The sequence below is a fragment of the Podarcis erhardii genome (genome assembly GCF_964252035.2).
Source record: "Podarcis erhardii genome assembly, chromosome: 12".
NCBI lineage: Eukaryota > Metazoa > Chordata > Lepidosauria > Squamata > Lacertidae > Podarcis > Podarcis erhardii.
In genome coordinates, this window is record NC_138513.1 from 45,136,328 (window position 1) to 45,155,182 (window position 18,855).

General features: G+C 46.7%; 2 protein-coding genes across 2 annotated transcripts in view; one reads left to right on the forward strand and one right to left on the reverse strand.

Annotated features, from left to right (window-relative positions):
• Positions 1–4,081: 4,081 nt before the first annotated feature.
• Positions 4,082–8,940, reverse strand: LSM5 (LSM5 homolog, U6 small nuclear RNA and mRNA degradation associated). The gene is made up of 5 exons (XM_081834880.1): positions 8,795–8,940; positions 6,835–6,930; positions 6,196–6,223; positions 5,129–5,201; positions 4,082–4,341 (listed from the first exon to the last, which is right to left on the reverse strand). Exons 1-5 carry the CDS (start codon positions 8,838–8,840, stop codon positions 4,309–4,311), a joined length of 276 nt encoding a protein of 91 aa, XP_081691006.1. The 5' UTR covers positions 8,841–8,940; the 3' UTR covers positions 4,082–4,308.
• Positions 8,941–14,269: 5,329 nt separating this feature from the next.
• AVL9 (AVL9 cell migration associated) overlaps positions 14,270–18,855 on the forward strand; it is a 35,256-nt gene continuing 30,670 nt past the window's right edge. The window contains exon 1 of the mRNA XM_081834794.1: positions 14,270–14,493. Coding sequence (XP_081690920.1) covers positions 14,389–14,493 — 105 coding nt within the window. The 5' untranslated portion in view covers positions 14,270–14,388. The remainder of the gene's footprint in view (positions 14,494–18,855) is intronic.

An 18,855-nucleotide genomic window follows, 5' to 3' on the forward strand; every position in this document is an offset into this window, starting at 1 on the left:
ACCCCAAAGAATCCTGGGAAATATAGTTTACAAATGGTGATGGAATTTTGGCTCAGGATTCTCTGCAGAAGTGAGGATGTGCTTTACATAGGAGTCATAGAACTGGGAGGGACCCTGAGCATCGTCTAGTCCAGGCATCCCCAACCTTTGGCCCTCCAGATGTTTTGGACTACAATTCCCATCATCCCTGATCACTGGTCCTGTTAGCTAGAGATCATGGGAGTTGTAGGCCAAAACATCTGGAGGGCCACAGGCTGCGGATACCTGATCTAGTCCAACCACCTGCGATGCAGGAAAATGCAACTGTCCCATATGGGGATCAAACCTGTGACCATGGCATTATCAGCCCCACACCCTAACCAACTGAGCTATCCAGGCATGCGGGGTGTGTGTGTGCAGATCTGCTACCTGCTTCCAAGGAGTCAATTCCTTTGACCAGAGCAACAAAGATAGGCTACTCTATTTAAGAGAAACAATTCAACAAACGATGTTAATCATCTTTATCCTAGTGGCATCATGCAAAACTGAACAAAAAATAACTTGCCACCTTGATCTTAAAAGTTTAAAATGCCTATTTCAAGAATGTCGTTGGAATTCTAATAAATTACTCCCCACTGAAAGGGCAATTACTACTGGAGTCAGGGCTGAAATCAGGGGGCAGGAGAGAAATCAGCGATGAACTTGATAAAAAGGCTCAAGCTCAGATGTGAGTCTGTACTTTTCCACTGGTTGAAAGCAACTGACCAGCTGCTTTGAAACTCCCAGTGCATCTGGGCTTGTGCAGTTGCCTGGTAACCTGTCATGTGGTACTGCACATATATTGCGTTTAAGGAGAGAGACACAGTTGCTGGCCTGGTAATCTTTGGGGACGAAGAATTTGTCAAGTATTGTATTGAAAATGCTTTGGTTTTATGCTGGATGGGAGTTAGATGCAGGATTCGCATATTTCATTAGTCCCTTTTTAAGGTCGAAGGGCTTACCAACAGTCATTTTAACAAGTTTATGTGCTCTGGATAAATGAGGTCTTTATTTGAATATACTTTAAGAATAAGGTGCAAAAGTGTTTGTAGAAATGAAGCTAAGGTTGATGACTTGCAGTTACCAATTCCTTATGCGATGCTCTGTAAAATCCTTACAGACACATCAGTCGTATGCATGTCTGCTCAGAAGTAAGTCCTGTTGAGTTCAGTGGAATTTACTCCTAGGTATGTATACACTGGGACGCGGGTGGCGCTGTGGGTTAAACCACAGAGCCTAGGACTTGCCAATCAGAAGGTTGGAGGTTCGAATCCCTGTGACGGGGTGAGCTCCCGTTGCTCAGTCCCTGCTCCTGCCAACCTAGCAGTTCGAAAGCACGTCAAAGTGCAAGTAGATAAATAGGTACCGCTCTGGCGGGAAGGTAAACGGCGTTTCCGTGCGCTGCTCTGGTTTGCCAGAAGCGGCTTAGTCATGCTGGCCACATGACCCGGAAGCTATACGCCGGCTCCCTCGGCCAATAAAGCAAGATGAGCGCTGCAACCCCAGAGTCGGCCACAACTGGACCTAATGGTCAGGGGTCCCTTTACCTTTACCTTATGTATACACTGGATTGTAGCAAGAATGGAATTAATCTCATCATGTCTATTCTTTAGCACATGTGCCTCATGTCTTTTGGCCATGATATTCTACTTTTGTATATTCACTCAAGTAGCTCCCACTAAACAACTTCCTATAATTGGGGGGGGGGATTAATAATTCAGTTATAGCATCCTACTTTGCTTCTATCAAATGACAATGTGAACATTAATGCAGTCAGTACAGATGACAAACAAGTACTTAGTAGAAGTATGAATTTTCAAAGAAAATATTTTAATGAAGCAATTAAGAAGCATAAGCTGGAGATTACGGGAAGAAGCATGAATGGATTTATATGCAAGTTTGGGCAAGACAAAACTTCCCCTCTTCCATGAACTCTCTTATGGTTCAGACTCGAGAGTATTGTTTTAAAGCCGCCGTGGTTCAGTTAAAATGCTAACTTCCATCGGCTCCCTCTAGTGGAAAAGATACCAGTGGAAACAATACATTAGGAAACCAATGTAGCTTAGATCTGAAGGCACTTTCACATACAGGGAAGGGGTTTCCCCCCAATTTTCCTTCCTTGTTCCATCCACTATGCTTTGGGGTCAATCTTTGGGAGGACTTTTCAGTGGACATGGAGGGTTACCACCAGAAGGGCAGTGAAAAAAAGTCCCCTTGTACTGATAGAGGCAACCTCCTAGTCTGCTTCAAAGCCTATAGATACAGAGAACAGCATTCAAGGCACCAAGTAGGATAAACTTCCTTCAGTTTGCAATTTTTGCTTAATTAAAGCAGGACAAGATTTCATACAGCAAGATCTAACATCTTGTTGAGTGCATTTTTAAAAAGATGCTCTTAAGTCTGAAAACTGTTCAATTGTTTGTGTCTCTATAGAAAACTAAACTCTAGTTATCCTGCATAGTAACTTCACCTTTCTTATCATTATTTTCTAATGCCACAAACTGTCTACAGACAAAGCTTCTCTCTCAATTCCCTCCGGTTAACTAGAAATGTAAGCTGAGCAGCACAACTGTAAGGAAAAAACTTAAATCAGCATTAAATCTGAAGATCAGAATAGTCAATAAACCAATTTCCAAGTAAATGCATTTAGGAATGGAAAGCTGGCTTTGTTAAAACACTGTAAAAAAATCTCTTATATATTGACTGCAGTAATATTTTTTAAGAGGAAATATTTGCATTGTTTCTGTGTGGAAAGCTACTTAAAAATAAATAAATGCAGAGTAAGCATATATGACCAGGCTTATTGTAATTATTTTACATCAATCCATGGGTAGGCAAACTAAGGCCCGGGGGCCGGATCTGGCCCAATCGCCTTCTAAATCTGGCCCGTGGACAGTCCAGGAATCAGTGGAATGTGTCCTTTTATTTAAAATGCATCTCCAGGTTATTTGTGGGGCATAGGAATTCGTTCGTGTGTTTTTTTCCAAAATAAAATCTGGCCCCCCACAAGGTCTGAGGGACAGTGGACCAGCCCCCTGCTGAAAAAGTTTGCTGACCCCTGGGGTAGAGCTTGAGACTCTTAAATCTCACGGTTGTGGGTTTGAGCCCTATGTTGGACAAAAGATTCCTGCACTGCAAGGGGGTTGGACTAGACGACCCTCATGGTGCCTTTCAAATCAGCAATTCTATGAATAATGATTAACATTGTACTATGAGACCAGTTTGGAATTGCTTTAAATATTATAGGAATTAACTGTGGTGTCTGTTGTTTACAGGATACAGGTACATTTTCTTCCTTCCATATACAGTCATACCTCGGGTTACAGATGCCTCAAGTTGCATTTTTTCGGGTTACGGACCGCCGAAACCTGGAAGTACTGGAACAGGTTACTTCCGGGGTTCGGTGGTCGCGCATGTGCAGAAGCACTAAATTGTGCTTTGCGCATGCGCAGAATCACAACCCATGTGTGCGCAGACACGCTGCTGCGGGTTGCGAACATGCATCCCGCACGGATCACGTTCGCAACCCAAGCATCCACTGTACTTTATTTGGTTCTTGAGAACATCTTTTAAGTAGATAAGCCACTTCTCTGGCAAGGCAGAATAGTGTTTTAACGGTGAATGATATTGAGCAATTGGTACAATATGGTAAGAATTTGGCAACAGAAATCTCTTCCTTTTAGTTATTTTTATCTCAACTTACTGAGCAGTTAACATTTGTTTTCATCTAAAGGAAATAAAATCACAACATATTTTAGCAAGGTATTTACTATCACAGCCTAAAACTCTAGGCTGTGGGGACGAGGAAGGAAAGCTAGAGAGAAATGCATGAGAAAACAATTCCCCCACACATTATGAACCACAGCTTAACCAGCTCGTGTATGATATAGATAAAAAGTAAGAAATATTTATAACCAGCTCATAACTTGCTCTAAGCAGCCTGACACAGAACCATTCAAAATTCCTGGTTTTATCTAAAATGCCAGAGTTAAAAAAATTTACTCTAAAATGCCAGAGTTACAAAAACAACAACTGTGTTCAATATGGTTATTTTTTTTAAAAAAAAACCACCTCTTTATTGCCTTGCTCTGAACAGCAAGTTAATTTTGCCTTTACAACAAAGTCATGATTTTAACTTACAAAGTCTTTGTTAACGATGCATTTTTCCTGAAATGGAAATTTGCCTTTATATAAATGTAAAAAATAAAAATAAAAAACACATCAGGTTTCATCAATATATTCCTACAGAAGCTTTAACAGGAAGTCTTCAATGATGACATATGACTTTATTTACACTTCTGGTCCTTCTCCTCCAGGAACCAGCTGAAAAAAAGGTCACATGAGAAGATGAAGAACATAAGCATTTCATCTAGAAAAGAGATGTACAACCAACCATTCTATCCTCTCTCAAGGATGGAGCTACAGAAACATGCCCAGCAAGATCAGTTCTCTTGGCCTGTTTGGAAGAGCCACACCCTGACTACCCGTCTCAGGCAATGTAGTGGAAGAAGCATTAACAAGATTCCTCCCACCAATTGCAGTCTGGCTCATACAACACACTAAGCCAAACAAGGTTCACACTTGGTTATAGCTCACAGTTACTGGGGAGAGAACTTAGCCGCAAGCTCTGGTGCAGATGGTAATCTAAACCAAATCTTGGCAGCAAAAAAGGATGAAGGAGCAGCAAGGCAGCTGTGAGCTTGCCTCTGGGGACACCGGACACTCCCCCATTCTCACCAAGTCAGGGTTAGGCTTAGCATGTTGTGTGAAGCAGGCCATTGTTTAAGCCACCTTGAATTTTTCAGCTCAAAAAAGATTATATACACATGTGTGTCTGTAAATAAATTACATTAGAATAGCTTATATTCCTTTGTTTTACATTTATTGAGACCCCACCCACCCAAAATAGGCAGTATCTCCACCTCCCTGACTCAGAACATGCAACATCTCAGTTCTTTTTTAGGATACCACTTCAATTTTTTGGCATTTTATTGGATTCTGTTTCAGTTTCTGACAACAGTTTCTGAATTAACCAAGCTTCCACAGTTAACTAGTTTGGCCTAGTTAACAGGAATTAACTAGGGACAGAAATGTAAGACTAATTACTTACCATTGTTATGTTATTTCCATTTAGCAAAATCTGGTCTAGCTTTGTAATTCTTCGTCCTTCAGGTGTGATCTCACTGTTGAACACAAGACAAACAGAAAAAGGATACAAAACTGGAAAGTTTGATGAAAACTATTTTTCATTCAAGTCTTAATTATCTGATAAGAGACTGCTAGTCTCCATGCCAGAGTCACCCAAATGTCCCTGAAGGGGAAAACTGGTAAGATAAATAATTGCAGCAATCCTACCTACATTGTTCTGCAATTGGTACTTTCCTAGAATAGCATGGGAAGGGAAGTTGTTGCAATTATACCCTTATACAGTAGCTAACGAAAAAAGTAAGGAATGAGTATCTCTGAAAGATGCTGCCACAGTAGACTGGGGATTTGTAGAGAGGAGCACCCCAGTGTCAGGGGGCAGGTGCCAAGAGCAGGATAATAATAACTCACACAGCATCAATGAAGTTAACTCTTTCTTCAAAGAAACAAACAGCTCAGGAGACCAGGCCTAATGAACACAAAAACTCTTCCCAGTAGATCTTGCCTCAACGAGGCAGTTGTGAGGACTGAAGGTCCCTGCCTTCTCACTGCCTAAGTCTCCACCTCCCCTGGTTCCTTCCCAAGCAATCTGAGACTCCATTGATGTATCTGTCTCTGCTCCACCCTCTTCATACTTCTTTTGGTCCTGGGAGACCAGGGGGGAGGGGAGCTGGTCACAACAGGAGGGCTTCTTCAGAGGTCCACCTCATCTGCTTCTTGCCCCCCCTCCTCTCCAGCCCTGATTCTGGACTGCTCTCTACCACAGGCTCTTCCTGCTCACTAAACCCTGTTACCTCTTCAACTTCCAACACCACCTCCTCTCAGTCTGCTCCCTCTTTTCCCTCTGACCCCTTATCGTAGTCCCACTGGTGAACAGTATTACAGCATGCCTCACAAAAGTAGCTAATATTGTCAGCCTATGTCCAAGTGTGGGAGAGGTCAAGAGAGCAAGTTCCGAAGAGTGAGTGAAAGTAAAGACAACTGTTGGTACAAGATGTGCTGAAATTGAAAGCCAGAAGCAGCCATACTTACAATTCTGTAACATCTTCCAATACCATGTCTGAAGCCTGATGTCAAGGAAAAAGTTACTACAAAAGCAGTGATTCACATTTTCCCCTACATTCATTAGATGAGTAGATATCCAAGATGACTAACAGCGTTTATATATTATCAAGGTGTAGGTCCTGTTCATATAATACATGGCTGTCACACAAGTGCCTCAGCGCATGTACAACAGGTGCTAGGCTTGCAGCCTGGAAGATTGATGTACAACAGGGGTAGGGAACATGTGATCTTGTTGGACTCCAATTCCCATCAGTCCCATTCAGCATGGCCAATTGTGAGGGGTGATATAATCCAGCAGCGTCTGGAGGACAAGGATATAATACCCCATCCATTATGTACAGGTACCATCTGTCAGTACTGCAGACACAGTAATCGCAGAAGTCCAGTGGCTGCAAATGATCTTGCACAGTTGGAGTGCAAACCACCAAATGTACGAACCTAAATGCAGATCTACTTTTCTCCAATTCAAAACACCAGAACAACTCCCTTTCCAGGGGAACGTTATTTTAAGCAGCTGCTTGCCAAAAAAACCCCCCCAACAACCCACACACACAACCCAAAAAGAAAACTGTCAAAAGCTTCCACATTATTCCCTGTAAAGGATACTGACAAAGTCATCAAATCCTAGGAGTGTGCCAACAATTTCTTTATCACTTTTCATCACGATGTGAATTCGTGAGCCTATGCACTTGTCCACCAGCTCTGTTAATCAGAAAAAGCATTTAATTAGCAGTTACTAATGTATGTACAAATGTATGAGCATTGTCTCTTTCTTCAAGATGTGTTTGCAGTTACCAATGATTTTAAACATACTTCATTTACAAAACAGTCTGTATCCAAAACTAAAAGCAATCTTATTAGCAGGGGACACTAGCATATTACATCATTAAATAAATCCAGTGGGTCAATTAAATAATCCCAAAGTTCAAAAGATGCAGTGGGGAGCTGACTATGATCACATACAAAATAAAAGGATTGCTAGAGTCTCAAATTTTAATGTGATTTCAGTTCTGAACCTTTCCTGGTTTTCAGCAACTAGCATTGAGGAGCACTGTTGGCTGCAGCTGTGGAGGCAGAGCACAGCCACTGCACTTAGTAGCCATTGCTAAGCTTATTATCCTTCGTGAATCTGTCCAATCCTCTTTAGAAGCCGTTCAGATTGTGGGCCATCGCTGCCTCCTGTGGAAGCGAGTTCCACAGTTGAACTAACTGCACTGCGTGGAGAAACGCTTCCTTTTATCCATCCCGAATAGTCCAACATTCGGTTTCATTGGATGCCCACGAGTTCTGGTGCCACGAGAGGGAAAGAACCCTCCTCTCCATGCTGTGTGTAACTTTGCCCCAGGTATGCATGTGGCCATGATGCCACACGTACAAATGCTGCACTTGCCCCCCACACCTCCTCTCATCTCCCTCATCCTCCCCCCTCCCCTCCCTGTCCCACCCCATTTCCCACTCCCTCAGCCCACTCAATTTCCCCTCCCCCACCCCATTTCTCCCTCTCCCCCACCCCACCCCATTTCCCCTCCCCCACCCTGCCCCAACCCATTTCAACCCTCTCTCCCCACCACACCACACCCCATTTCCCCCCTCTCCCCCACCCCATTTCCCCCTCTCCCCCACCCCATTTCCCCCACTCCCCCACCTCATTTCCCCACTCCCACCCTGCCCCAGCCCATTTCAACCCTCTCTCCCCATCCCACCCCATTTCTCCCCCTCTCCCCCACCCCATTTCTCCCCCTCTCCCACCCCATTTCTCCCCCTCTCCCACCCCATTTCCCCTCCCCCACCCTGCCCCAACCCATTTCAACCCTCTCTCCCCACCACACCACACCCCATTTCCCCCCTCTCCCCCACCCCATTTCCCCCTCTCCCCCACCCCATTTCCCCCACTCCCCCACCTCATTTCCCCACTCCCACCCTGCCCCAGCCCATTTCAACCCTCTCTCCCCATCCCACCCCATTTCTCCCCCTCTCCCCCACCCCATTTCTCCCCCTCTCCCACCCCATTTCTCCCCCTCTCCCACCCCATTTCTCCCCCTCTCCCACCCCATTTCCCCTCCCCCACCCTGCCCCAACCCATTTCAACCCTCTCTCCCCACCACACCCCATTTCCCCCCTCTCCCCCACCCCATTTCCCCCTCTCCCCCACCCCATTTCCCCCACTCCCCCACCTCATTTCCCCACTCCCACCCTGCCCCAGCCCATTTCAACCCTCTCTCCCCATCCCACCCCATTTCCCCCCCTCTCCCACCCCATTTCTCCCCCTCTCCCACCCCATTTCCCCTCCCCCACCCTGCCCCAACCCATTTCAACCCTCTCTCCCCACCACACCACACCCCATTTCTCCCCCTCTCCCCCACCCCATTTCCCCCCTCTCCCCCACCCCATTTCCCCCCACTCCCCCACCTCATTTCCCCACTCCCACCCTGCCCCAACCCATTTCAACTCTCTTACCCCACCCCATTTCTCCCCCCTCTCCCCCACCCCATTTCCCCTCCCGCCCTCTCTTTATCCCTCTCCCCCGGCTTCACCGCTCAGAGACGAGCGCCCGCCATTCAATTACCAAGAGGCAGAAGCTGAGACGGGTTGGTAGTCGCGTTGGCCGCCATTTTGCCGCGAGGCCTGACTAATCGAGTTCGCCGTCCTCTTATTGCTCACTGGTTTAATAAATAAATAAATAAATACCGGGGGAGGCGGGCTCTTGCGCCCCCAGCCACTCATAACAGAGCAGACTGTTCTAGCTTGAGCAGGCTCAGCGAATCGATAAGAGAGCAATCGAACTAGGACAGCCCTCGGAAAGGAGTCCCAGCGCAAGTCGAGGCCGAGGGGCACGTGACGACCGAGCGCTAACTTTAAAAGCTAAGCCCTACTCTGGTTTTTTTTTTTTTTTTTTAAAGCGTACCTTGCTTTATATCCGAAACGCATCTCCTGGAACAATTTTTATTGCCTCCAAAGACCTAAAGGAGAAGGCACTCTGTGCATGCTCAAGGGTATCTTTTCACCCACCTGTTCCTAGATTGACCCTAGTATGGAAAATCTGGGGCGCTTGGATTATGGCCGAAGGAGGACTCGAAAGGCCGGAGTTCTGAAAATGCACAAGCATCAGGCCTCCGAGGGTTGCATCCCTTTAAAATATGGGTTGCGTTATCCACCCGTTTTTAAAATCTGCAGCATGTCAAAAAGATGGATTTTAGCCCGTCGTTTTGTGTTCTAACCTTGGAGATTAGTAAAGCAGTCAGTACCCACCCAATTCCTGTACCTGCCCTTCCTAAATACAACAAATAGCATTTGCAATGAGGTTTCCCAAACAAGCTAAAAGGCCACGGGCTTTGCTATGTATAATATATAGTCAGGGTCAAGCCTGCATTCTTATCTGCTCTCCACTTCCACACTTAGAAGACTTCTGTGGGTTGAGCAGTCAGGCCATGGGATGTATGTGTATATATTGTGATATGCACTACAGCAGGCTTTCCCAAACTTGGGTCTCCAGGTGTTTTTGGACTACAACGCCCGCCATCCGTAGCTAGCAGGACCAGGGATTATGGGAATTGTAGTCCAAAAACATCTGGAGACCCAAGTTTGGGAAATCCTGCGCTAGACTGATGACAGGACAACTAGTGTAAATGAGCTCTAGTCTGGTTCTTATTTTTTTGCTATGGGTACCAACTGATGCTAGTATATATCCCCTAGATGTACCCATGTTGCTGGTAAACTGCCAGCTTTTAATCCATAGTACTAAAGGTGACAAGTTTTCTAGTGCTATATGTAAAATGCATGCCTTGTAAGCAGTATCATACAACTGGCTTATTCAAGCCACTTTCTCTCTATGCCAGTTATAGGGCTACCTTTTAAGGTAACATTAAACAAGTGTGCTGATTTTCATTGGCCAGATGTCACATGTTCCAGACTTGTGCCCTGGTCTGTGCTATAACCATACACTTAATGGTCCCCACCCACCAACTTTATCTCCTGAGAGGAAAGAGAATCAGTTAACTTAATTGAATGATGGAAAGCAAAGCACAAGCCCTGTGGTGGTTGTGTATGTGGCGAGAGAACCCACAAAGGCACTGCAGTTGTCTATAGTAGTAATAGCATTTGTAGTATGTAGTAATAATATTATTTATTTATATGCCGCTCATCCAACTGGGTTGCCCCAGCCATTCTGGGTAGCTTCCAGCAAATTAAAACATCAAACACAGTCAAACATCAAACATTAAAAACTTCCCTGTGCAGGGCTGCCGACAGGGATTCCCACACGACAGGGATGATGTTGCCAGCCTTCATGTCATGTTTGCAGACATCTTTGTAATGCAGAGTTGGTCAGCCAGCTCTCCAATAGGAACGTGTGGACATGTTCCTATGAACATGTCCACATGTTCATTCTGTGGATATGACCAAGCCAGCATAGATGTTGCTGAGACAGGACTGCGAACATGCTGGGAATGTGGACTTGGGAGAGACTTTGTCCAAGGCTCTGTCCTGCCACATGATACCCATAACTTTGGCCGCCATGGTAAATCTTCCCATTTTGCAAGCTGCCTTGAGAACTATGGACAGGCGGCATTCAATTAAGATGACGATATTGGCCAGTGTGGCTTAGTAGTTCGGACTGAGTCCCTACTCAGCCATGACGCTCCCTGGGTGACCTTGGGCCAACCAGTATCGCTCAGCCTAACCTTCCTCGCAGAGTTGCAGGAGTGCCAGCTTGGCCCCGCGACCGTGGGTCCCTGGGGCTGTGGGTGCCATGCAACATCATGCATGGCCCTGGCACCGAAATCTGTGGGTGCCTTTCAGAATTCATGGAGGGGAGGAGGGGAGTCCTAAGATTCAAAAGAATATTGTTTTATTTGCAATGTTTTCAAGAATGTTAATTGTGTGGTTTTGTAAAACCAAATAAAATTATTAAAAAAGAAAGAAAAAAGAAATCTGTGGGTGCCTGGCCGCTTCATGGGAAATTCTGTGGCTGCTCCAGGGCCCTGGCACCTATGCAGGGTTGTTGCTGCGAGGAAAACAACATGGGGAGGGGGAGAACCACGCATGCCCCCTCAAGCTCCTTGGCAGAAAAAAAGGCAGTGTACAAACATGATAGAGAAAGAAATGCGCACGCCTCTGGGCTACTTCAAGCAAACAGTCTAATTTGTCTGCACCTAAATGATGTCGGGGATGCGGGTGGCACTGTGGGTTAAACCACAGAGCCTAGGACTTGCTGATCAGAAGGTTGGCGGTTCAAACCCCCGCAACAGGGTGAGCTCCTGTTGCTCGGTCCCTGCTCCTGCCAACCTAGCAGTTCGAAAGCACGTCAAAGTGCAAGTAGATAAATAGGTACCGCTCCAGTGGGAAGGTAAAGGGTGTTTCTGTGTGCTGCTCTGGTTCACCGGCCAATAAAGCGAGATGAGCTCCGCAACCCCAGAGTCGTCCGCAATTGGACCTAATGGTCAGGGGTCCCTTTACCTTTTTAAATGATGTCGAGCGTCAGAACAACCTGGCCACAATAAGGAAATTTTGCCCATGGTATGACTATTTTCCACCTTCCCATTTCGACCATTTGGCACCCTATCTGCATAACCTAGCAATTCTAAAATATAGACATCCTTTTACTCTCGCAAGATTGAATGTATTGCCCTCAGTTGTACTCAAGGGACGGTTCCAACAGATTCCACAAGAAAAACTCTTATGTCCCTGTGATGGCAGTACCGAATCAGTGGCACATGCCCTTCTGGCTTGCACTCTTTATAAAGACTTGAGGAATGAGGTTATCACCCCTCTTTTATTGTCCATTCTAGGCAGTGGCGTAGCGTGGGGGGTGCCAGGGGTGCCGGCCGCACCGGGCGCAACTTCTGGGGGGGCGCGAGTCCAGAGGGAAGGGACAAGTTCCTTCCTCCGCCGGGCTCCCCGCCGCCACCGCCAGCCTTGCGCCATAGTGCGCGCGCGCCCCCCGCCGCCGCCGCTGCGGCTGCGCTCCACTCACTGCTCGCAGGAGGAGCAGCCGCTGCAGCAGCGCCAGCGCCGCCACCAACGCCTGGCCGGCACAGGCACCCTCCGCACCCCGCCGCCGCCGCCATCCCCTCGGCCCAGCCACAGGCGGCGGCTGCTTCTGCCGACTGGGAGGGAGGAGAGCTCCGAGGGGCCTCGCCGCGCCCTGCTCTCCCCAAAACCCTCCGAGAGGAAGCCGGCGGGCGGGCGAAGGTCTCCCGGCGGAAGGGGGCGCCGCTGGCTCCGGCTCTCAGCGCAACTCTCAGCTGCGGGGGGGGGGGTCGGGCGAGGACGGAGCGCGGCTGGAAGCCCCCGGTCCAGGCCGGGGGGGAGGAGAGGCGCTCGCCAAGCCCCGATCTGGAGCGCCTCGGAGCGCGGGCTCCACCTACAGCCCAAGGAGAGGAGGGGGCGGGGAGGCGCCCGAGGGGAGGGGGCCTCGGCTGCCTCGGCCCGCAGGGGCGCCGCAAATAATAAATTTAATAAATTCCTGCTGAGCCTTAAGGGGGGGGTCCTTGGCTCCTTCGCTCGCCCCCAGCCCCAGTGGCGTAGCGTGGGGGGTGTAGGGGGGGCCGGCCGCAACATCTGGGGGGGGCGCGCTCGCACTCGAGTGCTAAAATCCAGGGGTTAGGGGGCGCAAATTACTTGCCTTGCCCCGGGTGCTGACAACCCACGCTACGCCACTGATTCTAGGTCGCCCAACCACTGCCCCAATGTCCTTTCTCTTGGCAGATCAGGATGCTCAGGTGACAACAAAGGTTGCAGGGTTTTTAGCTGGGGCGATCAGAATTGTTGTTGTTTAGTCGTGTCCGACTCTTCGTGACCCCATGGACCAGAGTACGCCAGGCACTCCTGTCTTCCACTGCCTCCCGCAGTTTGGTCAGACTCATGTTTGTAGCTTCGAGAACACTGTCCAACCATCTCATCCTCTGTCGTCCCCTTCTCCTTGCGCCCTCCATCTTTCCCAACATCAGGGTCTTTTCCAGGGAGTCTTCTCTTCTCATGAGGTGGCCAAAGTATTGGAGCCTCAGCTTCACGATCTGTCCTTCCAGTGAGCACTCAGGGCTAATTTCCTTAAGAATGGATGCGTTTGATCTTCTTGCAGTCCATGGGATTCTCAAGAGTCTCCTCCAGCACCATAATTCAAAAGCATCAATTCTTCGGCGATCAGCCTTCTTTATGGTCCAGCTCTCCCTTCCATACATCACTATTGGGAAAACCATAGCTTTCACTATATGGACCTTTGTTGGCAAGGTGATGTCTCTGCTTTTTAAGATGCCGTCAAGGTTTGCCATCGCCTTTCTCCCAAGAAGCAGGCGTCTTTTAATTTCATGGCTGCTGTCACCACCTGCAGTGATCATGGAGCCCAAGAAAGTAAAATCTCTCACTGCCTCCATTTCTTCCCCTTCTATTTGCCAGGAGGTGATGGGACCAGTGGCCATGATCTTTGTTTTTTTGATGTTGAGCTTCAGACCATATTTTGCGCTCTCCTCTTTCACCCTCATTAAAAGGTTCTTTAATTCCTCCTCACTTTCTGCCATCAAGGTTGTGTCGTCTGCATATCTGAGGTTGTTGATGTTTCTTCCGGCGATCTTAATTCCGGCTTGGATTTGACTGCTGATTCAGGACCCTAAAGTGTGTTTTATATAATCGACTTTTTATTTCTTTTATTTGTATATCATGTTGTTTTATTGCTATGGCCGATGGCTGACGCAAATAAAGATGAATTCATTCCCTCTCTTTCCTCTGGGACTACACTGGGCTCCCCCCATGTTTGGGGGGGGGGGTCTGGCATTCTCCGCCGGGCTGCACCTTTAAGAACAGAGCCCTGGCCGCCGGTTGCCAGGAGGAACCATCCTGAGGTAACCGGGGGAAGGCGGCCGCCCTGTTTGGGCAGCTTCCCCTCGGCTCCCCGCAGCAGCCGCCGCCTCTTCCTCCTCCTGCTCCGGCCTCGTCGCGCCCGTGAGGCGGCGCTGGCTCCCGCGCGCCCTTGAGGCCTCGTCGGCGGGGCCCGGCGCCTCTCTCTCCCCGCCCCCCCCCCGGCTTCGCGGCTTCCTCGGCGGCCAGGGAGCATGCTCAGAGGACGGGCGCCGGCGGGCTGGGGAGGCCGGCCGCGGAAGGAAGCGGCGCCCGTAGCCCGCCGGTAAGCAACCTCCTCCGGCGGCGCTGCTGCTCCCGGGCTCCTTGATGGAGCGAAGGGGCAGCTCCAAGGGCGACCTGCACCCCCGCGGCTCCCGGGGTCCCGTGCTGCACATCGCGGTGGTCGGCTTCCACCACAAGAAGGGCTGCCAGGTGAGGAGGCGTCTCCTTCTTCTTCTTCTCTTCCCTTAAGCCTCGTCAGCCGAGGTTCCCCCCCCCCTTAAACGCGTGAGAATCGTAGACTGGGGATCCCAAGAGTCATTCTAGACCTGTTTCCCCCAACCTTGGGTGTCCAGCTGTTTGGGGACTACAACTCCCATCATCCCTTGCTAGCAAGACCACTGGTCAGGGATGATGGGAGTTGTAGTCCAACAGCAGCTGGAGCGCCAAGGTTGGGAAACACTGATCTAGACCAGTGTTTCCCAACCTTGGGTGTCCAGCTGTTTTTTTGGGACTACAACTCCCATCATTCCTAGCTAGCAGGACCAGTTGTCAGGAATGATGGGAATTGTAGTCCCAAAACAGCTGGAGACCCAAGGTTGGGAAACACTGGTCTACTCTAGACCAACCCCTTGCAGTGCACGGATCCTGGCCACAGCCGCCCTGCTGCGTGGGCTCCAACCACCAATTATCAGCCAACAATTGTGGAGGTGCCTTTTCGCCTTGGGCAAGGCGAGGGTTGTTTTTTGTTTGTTTGTTTAAACCGCTCGGCCTCTTTATTAATTTATTTATTTTGTGAATAATTTGCACACTGCTTGATGGTCCCCCGTACCCCCCCCCCGCAAAGAAAAACCACACACAACAACAACAACAACACCTCCAACGCAAAAGGAGGGTTTCTGTTGTTGGCCCAGGCTGGTCCTGTTTACACCTGCTTGCATGTAACACAGCCTCAAAAGGAAAATGTGCATCCTTGATTTGGTTCTACTTTGCATTTTTAGGCTGCAAACCGTCCTGAGATCATCAGATGAAGGGCGGTATGCAAATTGAACAAATAATAAAATTAACAGCAACAACGGCTGTGGAGTGCAGATTTTAGTTTACTTGTTTGAGGAAGGATAGCTACCATCAGTCTGTAACAGAGCATGAGACTCTTCATCTCAGGGTTGCAAGTCCCACATTGGGCAAAAGATTCTTGCGTTGCAGGGAGTTGGATTAGATGGGCATCAAGGCCCCTTCCAAATTTACAATTCTATCATTCTGTGAAATAATCCCAAACATACTTGCTAGCTATAGGACTTGCCATGCAATCCTGTGCATGGAGGTAAGTAAAATGAGATCTGGGCTCACCTCTGTGGCGTTAGACACATATGCCGGCAGAATTATCTTTGTACTTGCTTGTGGAAGGCATTAAATAAGGGAATGGGGCAGTGAAAGGGACTTTAAAGGGTTGTCATCTGAAATGAATGCTCTTGAAAGCATGCTCTCCTATCACAGAGCCCTCTCTGCTGCTGAAGTTAGACAAGATGAGCTTTGACCAGGGTGGATTTGATATAAATGATACCGATTTAAATCACTAGTCAGTAAGACTTGATTTAAATCATTTTTTTTATAGAAAGACTCATTCTTGTTGGTATAATCTTAATATTTACAACCAGATGAAGGTTTCATTTTTTGGAATAATAAATTTTCAGAGTAGTTTTTACAGTTATATCAAAAATTACTGATTTGGTTACACTATTAGAAATACATAGACAGATAATTATGAAATTATTGTGAGGTTTAATAAGTTAACTGTTTATAGTTGGACAACTTTTCTGCTGTACTTTATTGGAAGGAGAAAAAGAATATTTAACTAAAAGAATAACATTATAGCATATGTATCCATGTTTGTTAACTGATGTGGTTAAACGGTTTTGGTTTTTTTAAAAAAAAACTTAGACTGAGTTTTAGCACACATGAAAAACTTAAAACAAATCCTTATTTCCTGATTTGGACTATAATGTAACTTAAATAGAAAACTATCTTTAGAAAGATTTTTCCTCCAAAAGCATTTTATTTTTAAAATCCCATTTAAATAAAAAAAAATTTGATTTTGATTTTTATTTTATTTTTAAAAACCATTGCTTTTTATCCACCCTGGCTTTTCAGACACATTTCCCTTTTGTCCAGTACCCTGTTTCCAGCAGTGGCCCATCAGAATATTTTTTAAGTCCAGAAGTAGTGCCTGCATGGAGTGCATATAGATATATATTATTAAAAAAAAAATTGTACCTAAAAGTGGCCATAAAACCTGAGTAGCAAGTGAATGAGTGTGATACTGTACTAGCTCAGCATGGCATCAGGTGAAGAGTTACTCCAGTGGTGCCTCGCAAGACGAAATTAATTCGTTCCGCAAGTTTTTTCGTCTTGCGAATTTTTCGTCTTGCGAATTTTTCGTCTTGCGAAGCACGGACTTTGGGAAAGCTTCAAAAATCACCAAAGTCTGCAAAAACCTCAAAAAAGGCTACCACACCGCGTGCTATGAGTTGCTCCTCGAAGTGAATGCACGGTTTTAAGAAAAAGGAAACAAACTTGCAAGACAAAGGAAACAAACTCGCAAGACGTTTCTGTCTTGCGAAGCAAGCCCATAGGGAAATCTGTCTTGCGAAGCAACTCAAAAAACGAAAAACTCTTTCGTTTTGCGAGTTTTTCTCCTTTCGAGGCATTCGTCTTGCGAGGTACCACTGTACAGAGGCTTGTTCTTTTCAGTCATAGAATATTTTATTGCCCCCCACCCCCTTGCTTGCAATATTTAACCTGCAAATAAAAAAGTACATTTCTTGAGCTGCAATACATTTGTGACATACTGTGAGACTCAGGTATGGCCTTTTATGATGGCTAAGATCCTATACCTTGGAAGTATGTGCTTTGAATTCAAGAGAGCTTCCTTCGAGATAGACATGTATAGAACTTAAGTGTAATAAATATGTGTTTGTGTGATTTAAGGCTGTTTCTTTTCCATGCTTCATGAATAGACTATGTCATTTTTTGTTTGACCTTGTTTAAATAATATATTGTGCTTTGTGGGTGAGGCTGTGATTACTTTGTCTGGCATCAACGGAACTTAGTTTGTAAAGAAGGAATGACTCGATTTGTCAGCTGTAGTTAATACGCCGCATTTATACACGGGAACATTTACTCAGTTAGAAGAAAGATTTTCTCAGGTTTCAGACTCAAAAGGTTGTATGTTTAGCAGAAGGTGCCAAATTTCAGGTAGATCTGAAGAGAAGTGGCAGAACAAGTTGTGAGTATTATCAGGTAAAGGTATCTGGCAACTTAGCCGTTTTAAATGTAAAATAATGATTATGAATGGACAAAGACAGAAAATGGATTGTGAAAAACATGTTGCTAAACTTCATAGTCCTGAGCACATTGACTAGGGAGTAAAATTCACTACTGAACTCAGTGGGAGTTGTTTATGGGTAAACTTGCCTGGGATTTGGTCACAGGCTGGCTGATTCTTTGTGTGTGTGTATTAATTCAATTGCTACATTCCTTTTGTGTATTCTTATGTTAAGTTCACTCAGACTTGTGTAACATTCTTCCTGGTGGGCACTTAATTGACTGACGAAAGTTGGCACAGTTTGATCATGTTTTATAGACATTTCTTGGGAAACAAGTTTTCTCCCTTCTGCTTCAAAGGTTAAGAGTTGTTCAGTCATGGAACAGACTCCCTTGGACTCTCGTTCCTTGGAGGTGTTTAAGCAGAGGTTGGACGGCCATCTGTCATGTATGCTTTGAATTGAGATTCCTTCAGGGCAGAGGGTTGGTCTAGGTCAGAAGATCCCTTCCAGCTATACAATACAATGATTCTGTTCTGTGAACACTGTTTCTTACTCAGTGGAAACCCCTGCACTGTGTCTAAGAAGGCAGTTCTCAGAAACTGACCCCAGCACCTAACTGTTTGATGCAGCCAGCCAAGCGATGGTTGCCCTTCAGATTTGTTTGTTGTTGTTTAGTCATTTAGTCGTGTCCGACTCTTTGTGACCCCATGGACCAGAGCACGCCAGGCACTCCTATCTTCCACTGCCTCCCGCAGTTCAGTCAAACTCATGCTGGTAGCTTCCAGAACACTGTCCAGCCATCTCGTCCTCTGTCCTCCCCTTCTCCTTGTGCCCTCCATCTTTCCCAACATCAGGGTCTTTTCCAGGGAGTCTTCTCTTCTCATGAGGTGGCCAAAGTATTGGAGCCTCACCTTCACGATCTGTCCTTCCAGTGAGCACTCAGGGCTGATTTCCTTCAGAATGTAGAGGTTTGATCTTCTTGCAGTCCATGGGACTCTCAAGAGTCTCCTCCAGCACCATAATTCAAAAGCATCAATTCTTCGGCGATCAGCCTTCTTGGTACTGATTATTAAATTCTGCTGCCTTTTCCCACCCATCACACAAATTGCTGCTTTCCAGGCAGCTATTGTCTCTCAAAGCAGCACACAGAATAGAAAAGAAAATCAGAAAAGGAGATAGGCCTTTCCTTTAGGCTTACAAACTAAAAAAGACAAGGAAAAGAGAGTAGAGAGAAAAAGTGCAGAAGAGG